Source organism: Monopterus albus, unplaced genomic scaffold (assembly GCF_001952655.1).
Source record: "Monopterus albus unplaced genomic scaffold, M_albus_1.0 scaffold176.1, whole genome shotgun sequence".
In the NCBI taxonomy this organism is placed as follows: domain Eukaryota; kingdom Metazoa; phylum Chordata; class Actinopteri; order Synbranchiformes; family Synbranchidae; genus Monopterus; species Monopterus albus.
The window spans coordinates 429,593-443,851 of NW_018128056.1; the positions used below are offsets into that span (position 1 = coordinate 429,593).

The window sequence follows — 14,259 nt, forward strand, 5'->3', positions numbered from 1 at the left end:
GCTGAAGTCAACCACCAGATGTTGGACACAACCTTTCAGCATTCCAACTATTAGTCTACTAACTGCCCTTACTAACACACACACACACCACACAGAAGTTCAAAGCTGTGCCAGAGGGGAGCAGGTGGCCAGAAACAACACATTGCATTTGACCAGAGGTTTATCAGAGGTTACAGCCTGAAGTGCTCAAACTCCATTCATCCAGATTGACAGGAAAACAGAAGCTCCATAGCTATTCTATGCCAATGTATGGCAGCACATGCACACTTCTTATGTATTGCTTTAAATGCTCACTCATTCAAAATTGTTGCAAGTGGACCCATAAGTCCATAGATGGCTATAGTGATGTGTTTACATATTTCTGGTGTTTATATGTTATGCTGACCAGAAGTCTGTTTCCGGTTCTTGTTAAACCACATTTAATTAAGCAGTTCTTAATGTAAGCAAGTGGTTTTTATAACCATCACTCATCAGTTAATGTCCCATTTCTCTGTGCTGTAATACTATTATCATAGATCTTTATTAGGTACCTTTACTGCTAAAGGTTGTATGGTGCCAAGTGACTTATAAAACACTTATTTCTTTTGTCAGTTTGTGAGGAAAGTTCATGTAAAAATTCTCTAGATGACATAACCCTGGCCTCCAGTACTGCTGTGAGGAACTTTGGATTAATTTTTGACCAGGATATGTCCTTTAAATCACACATAAACCAAGTCTCTGGAACTGCCTTCTTTCATCTGCACAATATCACCAAAATCAGGAGCATCCTGTCTCAAAGTGATGCTGAAAAACTGGTCCACTGATTTGTTACTTCCAGGCTGGACTACTGTAACTCTTTATTATCAGTATAACCCAATAATTCCATTAAAAGCCTCCAGTTAATCCAAAATGCTGCAGCCAGAGTACTGACAGGAACTAGCAAGAGAGATCATATCTCTCCCATATTAGCTTCTGTCCACTGGCTCCCTGTAAAATCCAGTCTAGATTGCCCGCCTGTGAACTCATTCAGTAATTGTTTCAAGAAAGGTCTGTTTCAAAGACATGTGTCTTCCCAGTAGTATGACTGTACAGAAGGTTGTCAGTTAAAATAGAAAGTTCACGCTGTGAGCCCAGGTCTCAAGTGAACACATCTGTTAGCATAACCTTTTCTGAAGACAGAACACTCCTCTGTCCTGCTGGTCTTAATCATGATCCCTTACAAATGTGCACACAGAGACAGATGTGCCCAACATACCTGCTTTTCCCAGCCAACATTTGAAACTGATTAGATCTTGACCACAGCCTGTAATTATGAATAAAACCAGAAGTCTCAAAACAAAAGATGAGATGATGACTAATTGCCCATAGTTGCTACTGGCATCATTTTCTGGTTTCAATAAGTTTTGGAAAAGCTTCAAGACAGCTTGCAAAAGTGGCTCAATACATTAGAATAAACTAAAGTGCTGGACGACCTGACAATGGCACTAACAAAGCATAACAATGCATCCTGTGCTGAATAATATGAAAATCCATCCAGTAGCTGTGGAGGCAGTACGCTCAAAATGTCAACCTGATGGTGGCACCAGAGGAAAAGCCAGATATTTCTGTGGCAATCCATTCATTAGTTGAGTTATTTCAAGCTGCACCAAAGATGTGGACCAACCCACTGACAGATGTTGGCTGGGTCAAGAGCTGCAGCTCTGGTGCAGCTTGAAAATAAATATTTTAACTGAGAGAGACATGAACACCTCTATACATCACAATGCATCAAACGGTTGCTGGATTTGTTTTCAATATTCATCCTTGAACCTCACCACACAGAGAAACCTTCCGTACTGCTCAGTGGGACCGAGCACATGAAAGGAGAACAAAACGCCTCCTCCTGTCCTGAAAATCCTGTCACAGTCTGAGGATGAAGTGCTCTTTTCTCTCAAAATCTGGATTCAATAACTCCAGTGATCTTTTAAAACACTCCGAGAACCCCCTGCACAAAAACTCACAAGTAGGCTTCTTGCTTAGATTTTCAGATACACATCCTAAATAACGGCCACTACAGACCCAATCATCGGTCATATGGACTCATGCAGACATTACATGCTGTACATACAGGCACTAAAACGTTAACAAGCAACAGACCTGAATTTGAAGCATGTTAAAGTGGTAGGTTACTTCATTTCATCTTGAATTGATTAGAGACTTTTCAAATTGGCAACTCTAGGCTCTAAGTTATTTAAAGAACTTATATTTCAGTGTGATACTGATAGGAGTCATGTTTGTTTTTCCTGTCACTTTAGGACATGTAGGCATGGTGGAGTGTGATATTCACAGTAAATGTTCTCGGGGATTTTGACAGCTGAGTGTTTATAAATTATATATATGGGTTTGTTATCCTAAATATATGCTACGTATATTTTGTGTCATACCTGTCCTGTATAATACTGCCATACTGACTTTCCAGTGATCATATACAAGGAAGTGCCAGTAATAACAAAGTTGTAGACTGGACCAAAACAGCTGGAAGAAATTGAAAGTGGCTCACAAACTCCATCACAGTTAAATACATACAATAAAAAAAATAATAAAAAAAAATCCACAGTTCACATTATTGCTTTGATCTGCACTCTCTATATCAGGTTGTTTGGACACATCGGTACTGCCCTTACATAACAGCCCTCCTCTACACTCAGACCAGACCCAGTGTTGAGATGTATGCATCTTACGTAAATCTGTTTGGAGTAGTGCTTTTTTTTTTCCCCCTTCACGCACAAGAAAAGCCCCCTCAACATGACAAACTATCAAATCTCTAACCGCTTCTAACTGGTTCATCTGCTTCAAAGATCACTGAGGAATCCAGCAGTTTCACAGTCTGGATAAATAGGCGTGAATCACTGTGGAATGGCAAAGTCTCTGTCAATCCCCTCCACAAATGCTGGTTTGAGCTGTACTGTACACCAAACCTTAAGAGTCCAGCAGAGGAAAGAAGCACTGGAGGGTTCTCTGTAAGGGCCAAGGCCATAGAGAGGCCTTAATGGATTTTGTTGTCTGCAGAAAATGTAAGGTATCCCATATGTGTGCGGGAGATATAGAGTTTCCTCTAAAAGCCATTTTCCAATATCAAATTACTTGCATAATTTGTTGGCAGCACTGGAAGCTGGTGGTTGTGCCATACGGACTGACACAGTCACTGATAAATGAATCACCTGTGACAAAGCAGACATCCCTTTAGCAAATCACAAGTTGTGCTTCATCTCTGCTAAAAGCCACAAATGCTCTCTGGGTGCCCAAGTTAAATAATCAAAACATATTTACATTCATAGTTCATACACCTTTCCATGTGCATTAGGTTCATTAATGCCAGATCATGTGCACAGCCTTCTAAACTACTCTCACAAACACTGTCACTATTTAAGATCTCTGCAAAATTAGACATTCAACCAAAAGGACAAGCCAGACAGACTTCAAGACAAATCTCAACTATCAAAATTGATGCTTCACTGCCACCTACTGAGCAGCTGAGGTAAAGCCCCCCATAAAATAAAAGCATTTTATAGTTCGTGAAACAATATTTTACTAGCTTCTGTAAACAACAATGATCATGGGGCACCTAGTTTTTCCACTGTAACAAAGGTTATCTGTTAAGCAAGCAGTACTGATGACACTTTCTCTTATTGTTTTACACTGCCTATTCTTTTGTATCCGTGTCAGCAACATCGTTCCAGTATCATGCAAACATGTAGTAAAGTTAAAGGGAAACACCAAGAAAAAGTCACTGACTTGTTTCCCAAACATGCTTACAAGCTCATCTTTTGGTGAACAAGTTACTGTAACTGCTACTTGACAGCTCAGTGGTCTAGTTACTTTACCCATATGGCAAACAAACAGTAAAACAAAACAATTAAATACAATACATCATGCTGAAATATCTTGAACAAAAAAGGAAAAAACTGGTGACACACTTTGCCGGTAACATCTGAACAAACTTTATTTTGCTTGCACAACAAAAACAAAACAGACAGTTGTGATTTTTAAGACAGGAGCCACTCTGTACATTAGTGTGAATACAGAAAACAGGAGTGTGTGTATCTTCATGTTCTAAAAGAGGCTCAAGGTCAAATTTAACCCCGTGTTTACATTGGGCAAGAAACCTGTGACGAGCTAGGGAAACATCCCTACACCTCTTCTGCGGCATACACGACTGAGTACTATACTTGAACACCTGCTCCTAGTTTCAATACAATGTACCTATGATATAGACAGACAAACCAGTTTCTTGACTGAAAAATAAAAGAAAAAGTGAACCAATGATTAGATGCCAATGAAGATTATAAAAAAATATGGCAATTTAACGTTCTTCAAACACAAAAACAGTAAGTAGCATCTCCAAACACTCATTTCGATGAGTTGATGTTCTTGCATCTGACCCATAGACTCTATATACAAATGGACCACCTGCCCCACTATGCAAAAGTGAAGCCAAAATATTGTGAATAAAGGTAGCTGCCATCTTGGCAACCAGATTCTGCGCAATAATGACGAGAAATCGAGTGACGGCATCAGACTGTCAATCAAAGCTGTCAAATCATGCTAAATACACCCCTTTTTCAATATACTCAAACTCCTCATTGAAAACCAGTCCACCCATCCATCCATTATCTATACCTCTTATTCCTGAAGAGGGTGATGGGAGTGCTGGAATCTATCCCAGTCTAGAATTTGGATACTGGAAATCTAGATGTGTTTAAGGAGGCAGTATACTAGAAACAAACACGGGTTTTCATAGGCACAATCATGTTTGCAACAAAGGGACAAAGGAAAAGTTTACCAACAAGACAAAGAGTAAATGGTGTTCCTTTGTGTCCATCTTGCAAAACGGAACAAAGTCTTGCCAGGAATTTTGTGCACAGCAGGTCTATGTCTCAACGCCAAAACAGCGACTGCTACATGGCTACATGGAGCCTGCAGATTCAGGGTTATCATGTCTGAAATGAGCTTCTGACTCTTAATGTGGCACGATCAGCTGAAGGTTTTGCTGGAGAACACCTGACCACCCTGATATTTCAGCAGTGTTATAGAATGATGCTTCTTTCAGCTCATAAACAGTCTCTGGCTGAGTACAGACAGCAGTGTTATGTTTCCCCACCAGCTTTAAAATCCTGGCAACAAGTCAGCAAGTTTCCTCTGGGTCGGCCTTTAGTGACAGCTGATATAACCTGCTGTTTTGACCTTTTAACCAGCAGCAGTGCGAATCAGCAACAGCTACAAACAGGAAGCTGCTACCCGAATGTCTGGACACTGAAAGAGATGATCTGTGCAGCAGTGGAGTTAATGGCAAGAGCCATCAGAAGGCTGATGTAATGTTTGCTCATGCATTAACTCATGACTAAACAAAGACCAAACACAGACTGAAGTTGATTTTCATTACCACTTTACAAAGTGTAAATACACTCAGAATTGGTTTGGATAAGAAGTAGACTACCCCAACACCATCTTTTTTTTTTGGCATTTCTACACAAAGACAGTTATGGTTCACCAAAAGGAGACAAGTTTGCACCCCTGCTGAGTCTGCCCTAAAAAAATTGTGAATAGCATAAAAAGTATATCAAATCTGATAATAGTGCTTTGTATATGCATACAGTAGTCCACCATAATTCAGAGTAAGAACAAAATCATGAATGAGTAAACTAATGCTCTGCCATGGGAAACCCTGAGACACAGGCAAAGATCAAGTATGTATCAGTAAAGATTTCATTTTCTATGTATGACTACACAGAAATGCAACATATGAAAAGAGATCAATGTAACCTAAGTTGTTAGTTGCTACAGTTTAATCAATACTAGTAACAAGACCTTTTTTCTCACCTCAGACCAAAGAAACTCACCAGAAACTCTTCTTCAATACCAAAGCTCTTATTTTGCCCAGGTCACCTTCTGGCACTTTAAGGTCCCTGGTCTCTTCATTGTCATCCATCAGAGTCAAGAAGTCATCTGAGATGATGATTACCTAAATGATGATCAGGCAAAAACTGAACAGTTTACTCTTAAAAACATTAGGACTGCAGCCATAAAAAACAGACGGACAAACAGCATATAGCCCACACCAGTCAATTCATTCCAAAGCAGAGGAGCAGTACAGCAAAAGCTCCATCACTCTTAGAGTTAAACATGGGGCCAAATAAAACACTGAAAGTGGCTTTCAATGCAGTGTGCATAATGAAAATCAGTTCAGCAACACAGCAGTCAGCAGCAACACAGAACTGTAACAGAGCTCTAAGGCTTTACTGTGTGTAAAAAGCAGGAACTGCTGCAGTCAGTGCTACTGATGAGCTCGATTTAGGCTCCATCACACATGCATCAACACTACCTAAAACATAAAAACAAAAAAAAAAGCTTCAATTTTTGAGCTACACCTATTCTGTACAGACAGTATACTTGTACACAAACACTGTTTTCTTGTATTTTGAACATTTCTGTACCAAAAGAAACCGCTATTGAGAAACAAAGTGCTTGTTGGCCAAGACCAAGCTGAAATCCTGCACCTCCCTTCACAACTACTGATGAGACGGCTCAGCTTTGACACACGACACCATCATCTTGGCAGCTGATAAAGCATTTACTTTCACCACATCACGCATTTTTTATCAGGATTATAAAAAATTCAAAACATTATGGAAAACTGATGAACTGGCAGTTTAAACGAATGACAGAACACCCAGTACATTACTGGCTGCCAGTACCAATTTGTTTTGCAATTTCATAGGGCAACTTGTTTCAACTGACAATATTCTGGACTCATTGTAAATCATGCATGCCACTTGGAGTCCCCAGGTTACATCTCACCTGGTAGTCTTTTCTTGTTACATTAGGGACAGCCATGTTATGGACGCAGTAGATGTGCAGAAGTCCTCAAACTTCTCCTTAGTAAAGATGTCAAGTCCAGTAAGGTGAACCTGGGAAAGTACCTAAAGTGATTAGATCTTTCCCCAGGTCAAGCAAGCATTGGGGGTGACTTGTAAAATTAGGAAACATATTGTTGTATTATTTGGAATGCAGGTGGTCTTACCTTAACATACCCATGATTGCCATTTGTAGAGGTAGTCATGTCAACAATCTTACAGGCATGTCCTCTCAGCATGACACTGCCATTCTTCCTCAATGCAGAGCACCACATGGGGTATGTTGTGGATGCCCTGGAGTTCGCAGTGGTAAAATCATCATCCACCATAGTGGGCAATGTGTTGTTCTATGTCAGCAGGGTGAGCAAAGAACACAAAATGTGACAGCAGAGTTACTTATAAGGATGAGGGCGGTATAAGAAACTATAAGGCACATATAAAAGAAAAATATAAGATTTGTGTTGTGAGGTTGCTGGAGAGTACATATTTGTAAGGCGTATTATTATTTATTATTGTAAAAGAATACATCCCACTTCTCCCAAAAGTTCTATGAGCCTCCCATATAGTGACAGAAGTGCCCTTTTACCAAAGATTACAACCATTATCCTGGAAATCATTTTTAGGACAGAGAAAGAAACACATTCTGATTCCTCTCTCCTTGAACTAGGTGGACCTATCACTTTTCTTTGTGGGCAAGGGTCAAGTCCTCTCTTCCATCATCAGTTACGTCACTCCAGAGGACAGTTTAATGTGGCCCTGACAAATAGTTTTACAAAACACCGGTTTTGCTAGCTTTGGGGAATATATGACATAGAACTACGACTCTAAACAAGACCAGCAGCCGTCAGATATAGACTGTTGCTGAACACGTTGGAGAGTGGCCATTGCATTGTGCTAACCTGCTACTAATTCAGAGAACAGAGCTGTCTCTGTATTACTTGGTGTTGGCATCACAGCTGCTGCAATGTGTACATGACTGTCAGGTGGGGACAACGGACCAGGTGAGCATTAAGCTTTCAACTGTTGTGCCCGGTACTTTTTACCATACTGACTCTGAGAGACGAGGCAGTCCAAGTAACTACAAAACAGTGCTGATTTATTCCATGAACACAGGTAAAAAATACCTAACACAACAAACACCAACTCACTAAGCACAAATTAAGTCCCTGCCAGTATAGGCATCAGATACGGAGTTGCTGCACCACAAATCAACTGCTTACTTAACACAGGCTCCATTGTCAAAAATGTTATTTATAATTCCCACCGTTTAGCTTACCTCGTCTCCTGCTTATTTACAATATACATGAAAAGTTTTCTTCTTTTTCTTTCTCCTTCGCGTCCTTCTTCTTCTTCTCTGGTGTTGTGCGGCAGTTGGCATCATAGTGTAGCATTACTGCCATCTTGTGTCCATAGTCTCTACGTAGATTGCTTATATTGTAAATATAATAATAAATGTGAATTCACTGTTTACTTGTATGCAACTTTATTAGCAGCTTCCTCGTAACACAGTTTTCAGTGCTGTGGTGGCGATCTCAGGGTATTCCATGACTTTAATCCAGAACACCGACAGAGTTGTTGTCTCGAACATACTTTTAAGGCCGCCGTCATTTGCGATCTCCAGCAGTTGATCTTCTTGCACAGACCTGCTGGATTCACCTGGTTTGTTGACAAATGGGTTGCGGATCCATTCCTTGGCAGTTCGTGGGTCCTTTGTGGTTGGGAAGTAGCGCTCGAACTCTTTTAAAAGCAAAGACAGGTGATCGTGCACCAGCTGGGAGAATGAAGGCTCAGGCTCAGTCTCACCCAAAATCCCCGCTAATGTTTTAAACATGTCCAAAATGCCTCTGTTGACGCGCCGTCCCCACAAATCCAGTTTGGCTTTAAATGCAGCTACTTTATTTGCCAACTTGAAGGCAGTTATCATTTTCCCCTGAAGTGACAGATTGAGTTCATTGAGCAGGCTGAATATGTCCACAAGTAAGCCAGTTTTGGCGCTCAAGTGACCGAGATGTAACCGAGAGAATGCGGTCATTTTTCAAAATAAAAGATCGTTCAGACTCAGATAATAAATAAAACGGTAATAATTAATCATTTCTTGTGCGGCCCGGTACCAATTGATCCACGGACCGGTACCGGTCCGCGGCCCGGGGGTTGGGGATCACTGTTCTAGACTACATTTATAAGTCCTGTTACCCTGAAAAAAATTATTAACACTCTTTTTCTTCTTTCACTCCTTCCACTATACTTTTAAATAGACCCATATGAAAGTAGAGTAAATTTTATGACCACCTATCTGCTCACTGCTCCCCCGATTGACATTGATGTGGATCTCCTAAAACCAGCTGGCTAGAAAGGAATATAGATGCCCTAGAACCATGTGCTCTTATTCGGATAGATAAAAATAGAAGTTTTATTTAGATGGCCTCCAGAGATGTAATTATATAAGATATTCTGCTTAGAATAATAATTTGTTTGATTGTGTCTGTTTCATTAAAAATGACAACACATTTTCCCTCGTTGAAAAATACATGCAAATATTGAATGTTTATAGGTTTAATTGTTGACCATGCATTCAGTCGACTTTTGATGTCATGAAGTCATACTAGAATATACATGCCTTGAACTCCTTTTTAATGTGAGCACAGGAAAACGTACCACGTTCTGCAAATGAATGTGAACACTACCACAGTTCATACACATGCATCACACATCTTTTAGGGCTACACTACCACAGTTCATACACATGCATCACACTGCACAGTCCATGTCAAACATTCATGGAAGAAACAATAAGCAAACACTATTTTCAGTGGAGGCATGCATAATTCTAGCTCAAGGCAAAACAATACAGTAGTGATTCAGTGGATACATAGGATGTTGTAACCAATTATCACTAGAGAATAATACTGTACTTTAAGTGATAAACCAGGTAACTTATGTTTTCCCCACTTGGAGGCAGTAGAAACAAGCTGAGAACACAAAAGTGACCTGTAAATACTGTACTGCCTCCAATAATTCTGACAGGCCCAGAGCACCATTCATTTGCAGTTATATTTTTGGTCACACTGATGAATTTTATGAAGAGATCTGGTAATATCAGGACCTTCAGCTCCTAAATACTTTACTATGTTTACCGGTTGTCTACCATTTGGCTCTCGGCAGGTAGCATATACTGTATATACTGGGTTTAGGGCTTGTTTGCTGAAAACATCTGCCCTACTGTGGCTGAAAACAATGGTGTACAATTGATGGAAGTGAAAAAAAGCAACATGAAAACCATAACAATGAAAGATGCCCTAAAACTCAATCAAATAGATGAGTCCTGTTGAGTTTGCTCATAATTTTCTGTATAGTAACAAAACTACAATAAATGTTTTTTATTTTGATTAAATATAAATTACACTTCATATAATGGAAACTTGATATAATGTATAATTCTTATGTAAAAAAATGTTTCTTGTGCAAAAATTCCCTCCTTTATTCACAATGTAATCATGATAATACTAGAAGGATAAATGTGTATAAACACTTCTGAAATACTGGCAGGTGGACCTTCCACATGCATACAAATACTATACAAATGCATGGCGGTTTTTTCATGCATCTGTGGATGTTTTGAGCTGCTCCAGTTCAGTATTGTCTTTGAGTCTTTGTTTCCGTCCTTTTTGGAAGAGAGCAGCAATCTCATCAAAGGTTTTTCCCTTGGTCTCAGGGACCAGAAAATAAGTAAACATGGTGAAGCAGAAAAGCAGCGCAGCAAACAGGATGAACACATAACAATCTAGCAAAGCCTGTATATAAAAACAAACAAACACACAAATAAATTAATAAACAACTCTATAAATAAGTAAATAAAAGGACATATCAGGAGGGACAGTGTCTAATATTTTGTAAATGATGCAATGACAGATCAACCCACAAGCAAGTGCATATGTTGCACAGGTTTACAGTATATTGTGTGTTTGTGTATACCTACCTGTATGTACTGAAAGGTCATGCCTATGATGAAGTTGCTAGTCCAGTTGCAGCAGCCAGCAAGAGCAATCGCAGCAGGCCGAGGTCCCTGGCTAAACAGCTCCGCCACAATAAACCATGGAATAGGACCAGGGCCAATTTCAAAGAAACTCACAAAGAGGAAGATAGCTGACATGCTCACGTAACTCATCCATGAGTAGTCATTCTGGAGTGAAGAGTACAGTACATTGGTCAGGAGAAACTGTTTCCTCTCAGGGTTGTTTCCTGGTTACTTAAAATGATCAAACATTGCCTGAGAAAGAGCAATAAGCTCAAAAACACGTTGCATGCCAATCAGTATCTTATGTCCAGTTTATTTCTTTTATAATAAATATACTAACTTCCTGCAAATCTGAAATGTGTTTTGTTACCTTTAAGTGCAACAAAGTTGAAACTGTTTCTGCTTTTACAGTAAACGATGCTGAACAATTTTGCCTGCTTCCCATGCTAATAAAATCAAGTAATTTCATAATAGAGGTTCAGTTCAAGTCACTGACAGACTGAAGCTCTGACACATGATCGAACAAACCTGCAATTTAAGGCCCACTGTCATGGCTATTGCACAGCAGCACATTCCACCTAGCCCAGCCAGAATCAGAGTACGCCTACCAGTCTTGTCCACCAGTGCAACCTAGAACATACAGAAAACTGTTTATCTTTGTGTTTATGTGTGTTTTGTGTGTTTTTAAGGATGGTCCGTGTTAAGAGTTCCATGCCTATACGTGTGCATGTCAGTGTGTTTTGCACCTGTGTAGCTACTCACAGACACCAGAGTGAAGACTGTGTTAATGACCCCAACTCCTATAGTGGCATAGGCTGGCTGACTGACACCAGCTCGAGTGAAGATATCCGTGGAGTAATAAAAGATCTTGAGGACAAAACAAGTACAGAATTTTCTAAATGATTAACTCACATATAATGGAGGCTTTGCTCAACTCAGGGAGAGTGGTAAATATTTTACACAAAGCACGGATAAACAAAAAATCTTCAGCTTTTTTAAATGAAGAGGTCCACCATTCAGCCAGGATTTGACCTGCTGAGACAATGAAACCATGATCTTCTTGTCACCTTGACATGACAATTTTAATTTATGTAAGTAAACTGAATGAGAGACAGAAAAGGAGAGTTAAAATTGATGTGCTACTCACTGCATTGATGCCAGACAACTGCTGGGAGAGGTGCATCATGAGGGCAACCAACAGCTGCCTCCTGTACTTAGAGGAGAGGATCTGGGAAGGAATGCAGAGCCGTAAAATATGGTCACTGCAGTGGTTCTCGAAAGCACATACACCTCTAGAATTTTCACTGCAGAAATCTTTTGGTTGTATGTAGGACACTATGATGGGTTCAGTTATAGCTAAATAACATTTAAAGCTAAAAATGTTATTACATAATTTGTTTAACTAAAGACATAACATTAACTTGTCAGTGCACTTTAGCTGCTGATTCATTTGGACATTTCAGAAGGTAACTCTGCCCATACTGTCTTTTCTGAACTATTAAAGTGTAATGGTAGTGTTCTAGTAACTTAGGGAGTTTTAATGATATTTTTAACTATTTTACTTCTTCAAAAAATCCACAATTTTCTACAGAATTGTTCCTGGAAAAGTTAAAATCACAGGAGATAGGTAGTTGTGACAATACATCTTAACTAACCCTCTTCCTTATAGAGACGTACCAGAGTAAGGATAGACATCCTGGGTTCCTTATCTTCTTTTTCTCTCTTCATCTCTTCCAGATCAGAAGTTGCATCATATGGCCCATTTAGACGAGATAGACCTTCAACAAAACAGAGCATGGTGGGAAATAAGAGCAAGAGTCTTTATAGGCCTAGATGGTTTATTTGTAGTGGTTTTCAGAACATTTTCTCGAGTAGCTGTACTGTAATATAAAGATGCTTCATGTTAAAAGCATAGCTTTCAAAGCTTTTACTTTAATAAAAGTACAGAAGTATTGTCAGGAGAAATACACCTGTTGCCTCTTTCAGAAAAAGTTCAGGACCCACTAGAGAAAGAAGAAGAATGACAGAGAGAATTGCTTGTGTATTGCTTACTTGTTCGAGCCTCTTCTTCCTTGCCCAGTAGAATGTAAAGGTACCTCGGGCTCTCTGGGCATAGAGGCAACAGAAAGGTTTGCAATATTGCTGGAGCTCCAGACAGACCAAGCAGCAGAGGCCACATATCATCATTACCAAGTACAAAGTCCAAGCCTATTACCTGCACCCACATCCACACACAAACACATACAGTTTTAGTTATATGCTAAGAATTTCAGCAAGCAAAGATGCTGCTGTGCACATGTATGTGTGTATGAGCGCACCACACCTGGCTGATTAGGATGCCACTGACAATAGCCAGCTGGTGTAACGTCCCCAAAGCCCCTCTGTAAGCCTTGGGTGCGATTTCTCCAATGTACATAGGCACTAGCCCAGACGTCAACCCTTAAACACACACATTATAAAGCCAGGCACAGTAGACGTACTGGAAGGCAATGTTTTTAATTTAATTTGTTCTTTTCAAGTGAAATTCACAGTAAGAGCCCATGTTACATTTTCCTGAAATGTTAAATAATTTGTTTTCAATATGATCATGAACAGGAATATTCATATTTACGGCATCTTGCCTCTTCTGTAGTACTATATCATCCATAAGGACTGGAATTTGGAAATAAATTATGTGTGTGAGTATTAGCCAAAGGTTAAATGTGCTTTACTGTACCACAGTAAATGCCCATAACAGCGCGTCCTGAGATGACCATGATGTGAGGTTTCCACAACCTGCAGAGACCCATCAGCAGTCCAGCAGCTATAGCCAGAACATTGACCATTAACATACCCTTGACCCTGCAAGAGAGAATAGGATACAAAGGGGGCAGAGGGAGGAACAGCCAGGTGTATCATGGTATTATTCTATAATGATCCTGATTTAATTTCAACATTTCCACTAACATTTGCCTCCATCTCTCCTCTCATTGTCATCATTCTCCAATTTCCATCATTTTCCTCAGGTATTTCTGTTTCCACTAAACTTTCATTCTTGCACCATTGCATCTTCATTATTTTCTCACCTTCCTCTTAGGTCTCCCACAAATCCCACCAGGAAGGAGGATAACATGCCGCCAATGGCGAAGATTGCCACTGACAATGACCAATACATGACCACAGCAGGGTGTTGTCCTGCCTCTGAGAACTCTTCTTCTTCAGTGCCATTTTCTGACAGGACAGCCGATCTCTCTGACCACACCCCCAGGGAATGCCCATAATTCTTTTCAATGACCTATGACACAGACATTTACTGATAATCAATCACAGTTGTACACTGAGAGACAGCTCAAAAAAACAGACACAAAATATGCAAACATGGATTCATTCTGC

The 14,259-nt window shown here is 39.9% G+C and overlaps 2 protein-coding genes across 2 annotated transcripts in view; both read right to left on the reverse strand.

Moving 5' to 3' along the window:
* Window positions 1-3,944: 3,944 nt before the first annotated feature.
* On the reverse strand, window positions 3,945-8,219 carry eif5a2 (eukaryotic translation initiation factor 5A2). The gene is given in 6 exon segments (XM_020616601.1): window positions 3,945-4,253; window positions 5,859-5,980; window positions 6,817-6,858; window positions 6,861-6,926; window positions 7,040-7,219; window positions 8,149-8,219. Coding segments are annotated over 5 exon segments (438 nt in total). The 5' UTR covers window positions 7,202-7,219; window positions 8,149-8,219; the 3' UTR covers window positions 3,945-4,207.
* A 2,249-nt stretch (window positions 8,220-10,468) lies between these two features.
* Window positions 10,469-14,259, reverse strand: part of slc2a2 (solute carrier family 2 member 2) — a 6,069-nt gene continuing 2,278 nt past the window's right edge. The window contains exons 3-12 of the mRNA XM_020616642.1: window positions 13,953-14,161; window positions 13,604-13,728; window positions 13,211-13,326; window positions 12,940-13,102; window positions 12,565-12,665; window positions 12,035-12,115; window positions 11,650-11,754; window positions 11,416-11,517; window positions 10,849-11,052; window positions 10,469-10,663 (exon numbers count right to left, since the gene is read on the reverse strand). Of these exons, the coding sequence (XP_020472298.1) occupies window positions 10,469-10,663; window positions 10,849-11,052; window positions 11,416-11,517; window positions 11,650-11,754; window positions 12,035-12,115; window positions 12,565-12,665; window positions 12,940-13,102; window positions 13,211-13,326; window positions 13,604-13,728; window positions 13,953-14,161 (1,401 nt within the window). The remainder of the gene's footprint in view (window positions 10,664-10,848; window positions 11,053-11,415; window positions 11,518-11,649; window positions 11,755-12,034; window positions 12,116-12,564; window positions 12,666-12,939; window positions 13,103-13,210; window positions 13,327-13,603; window positions 13,729-13,952; window positions 14,162-14,259) is intronic.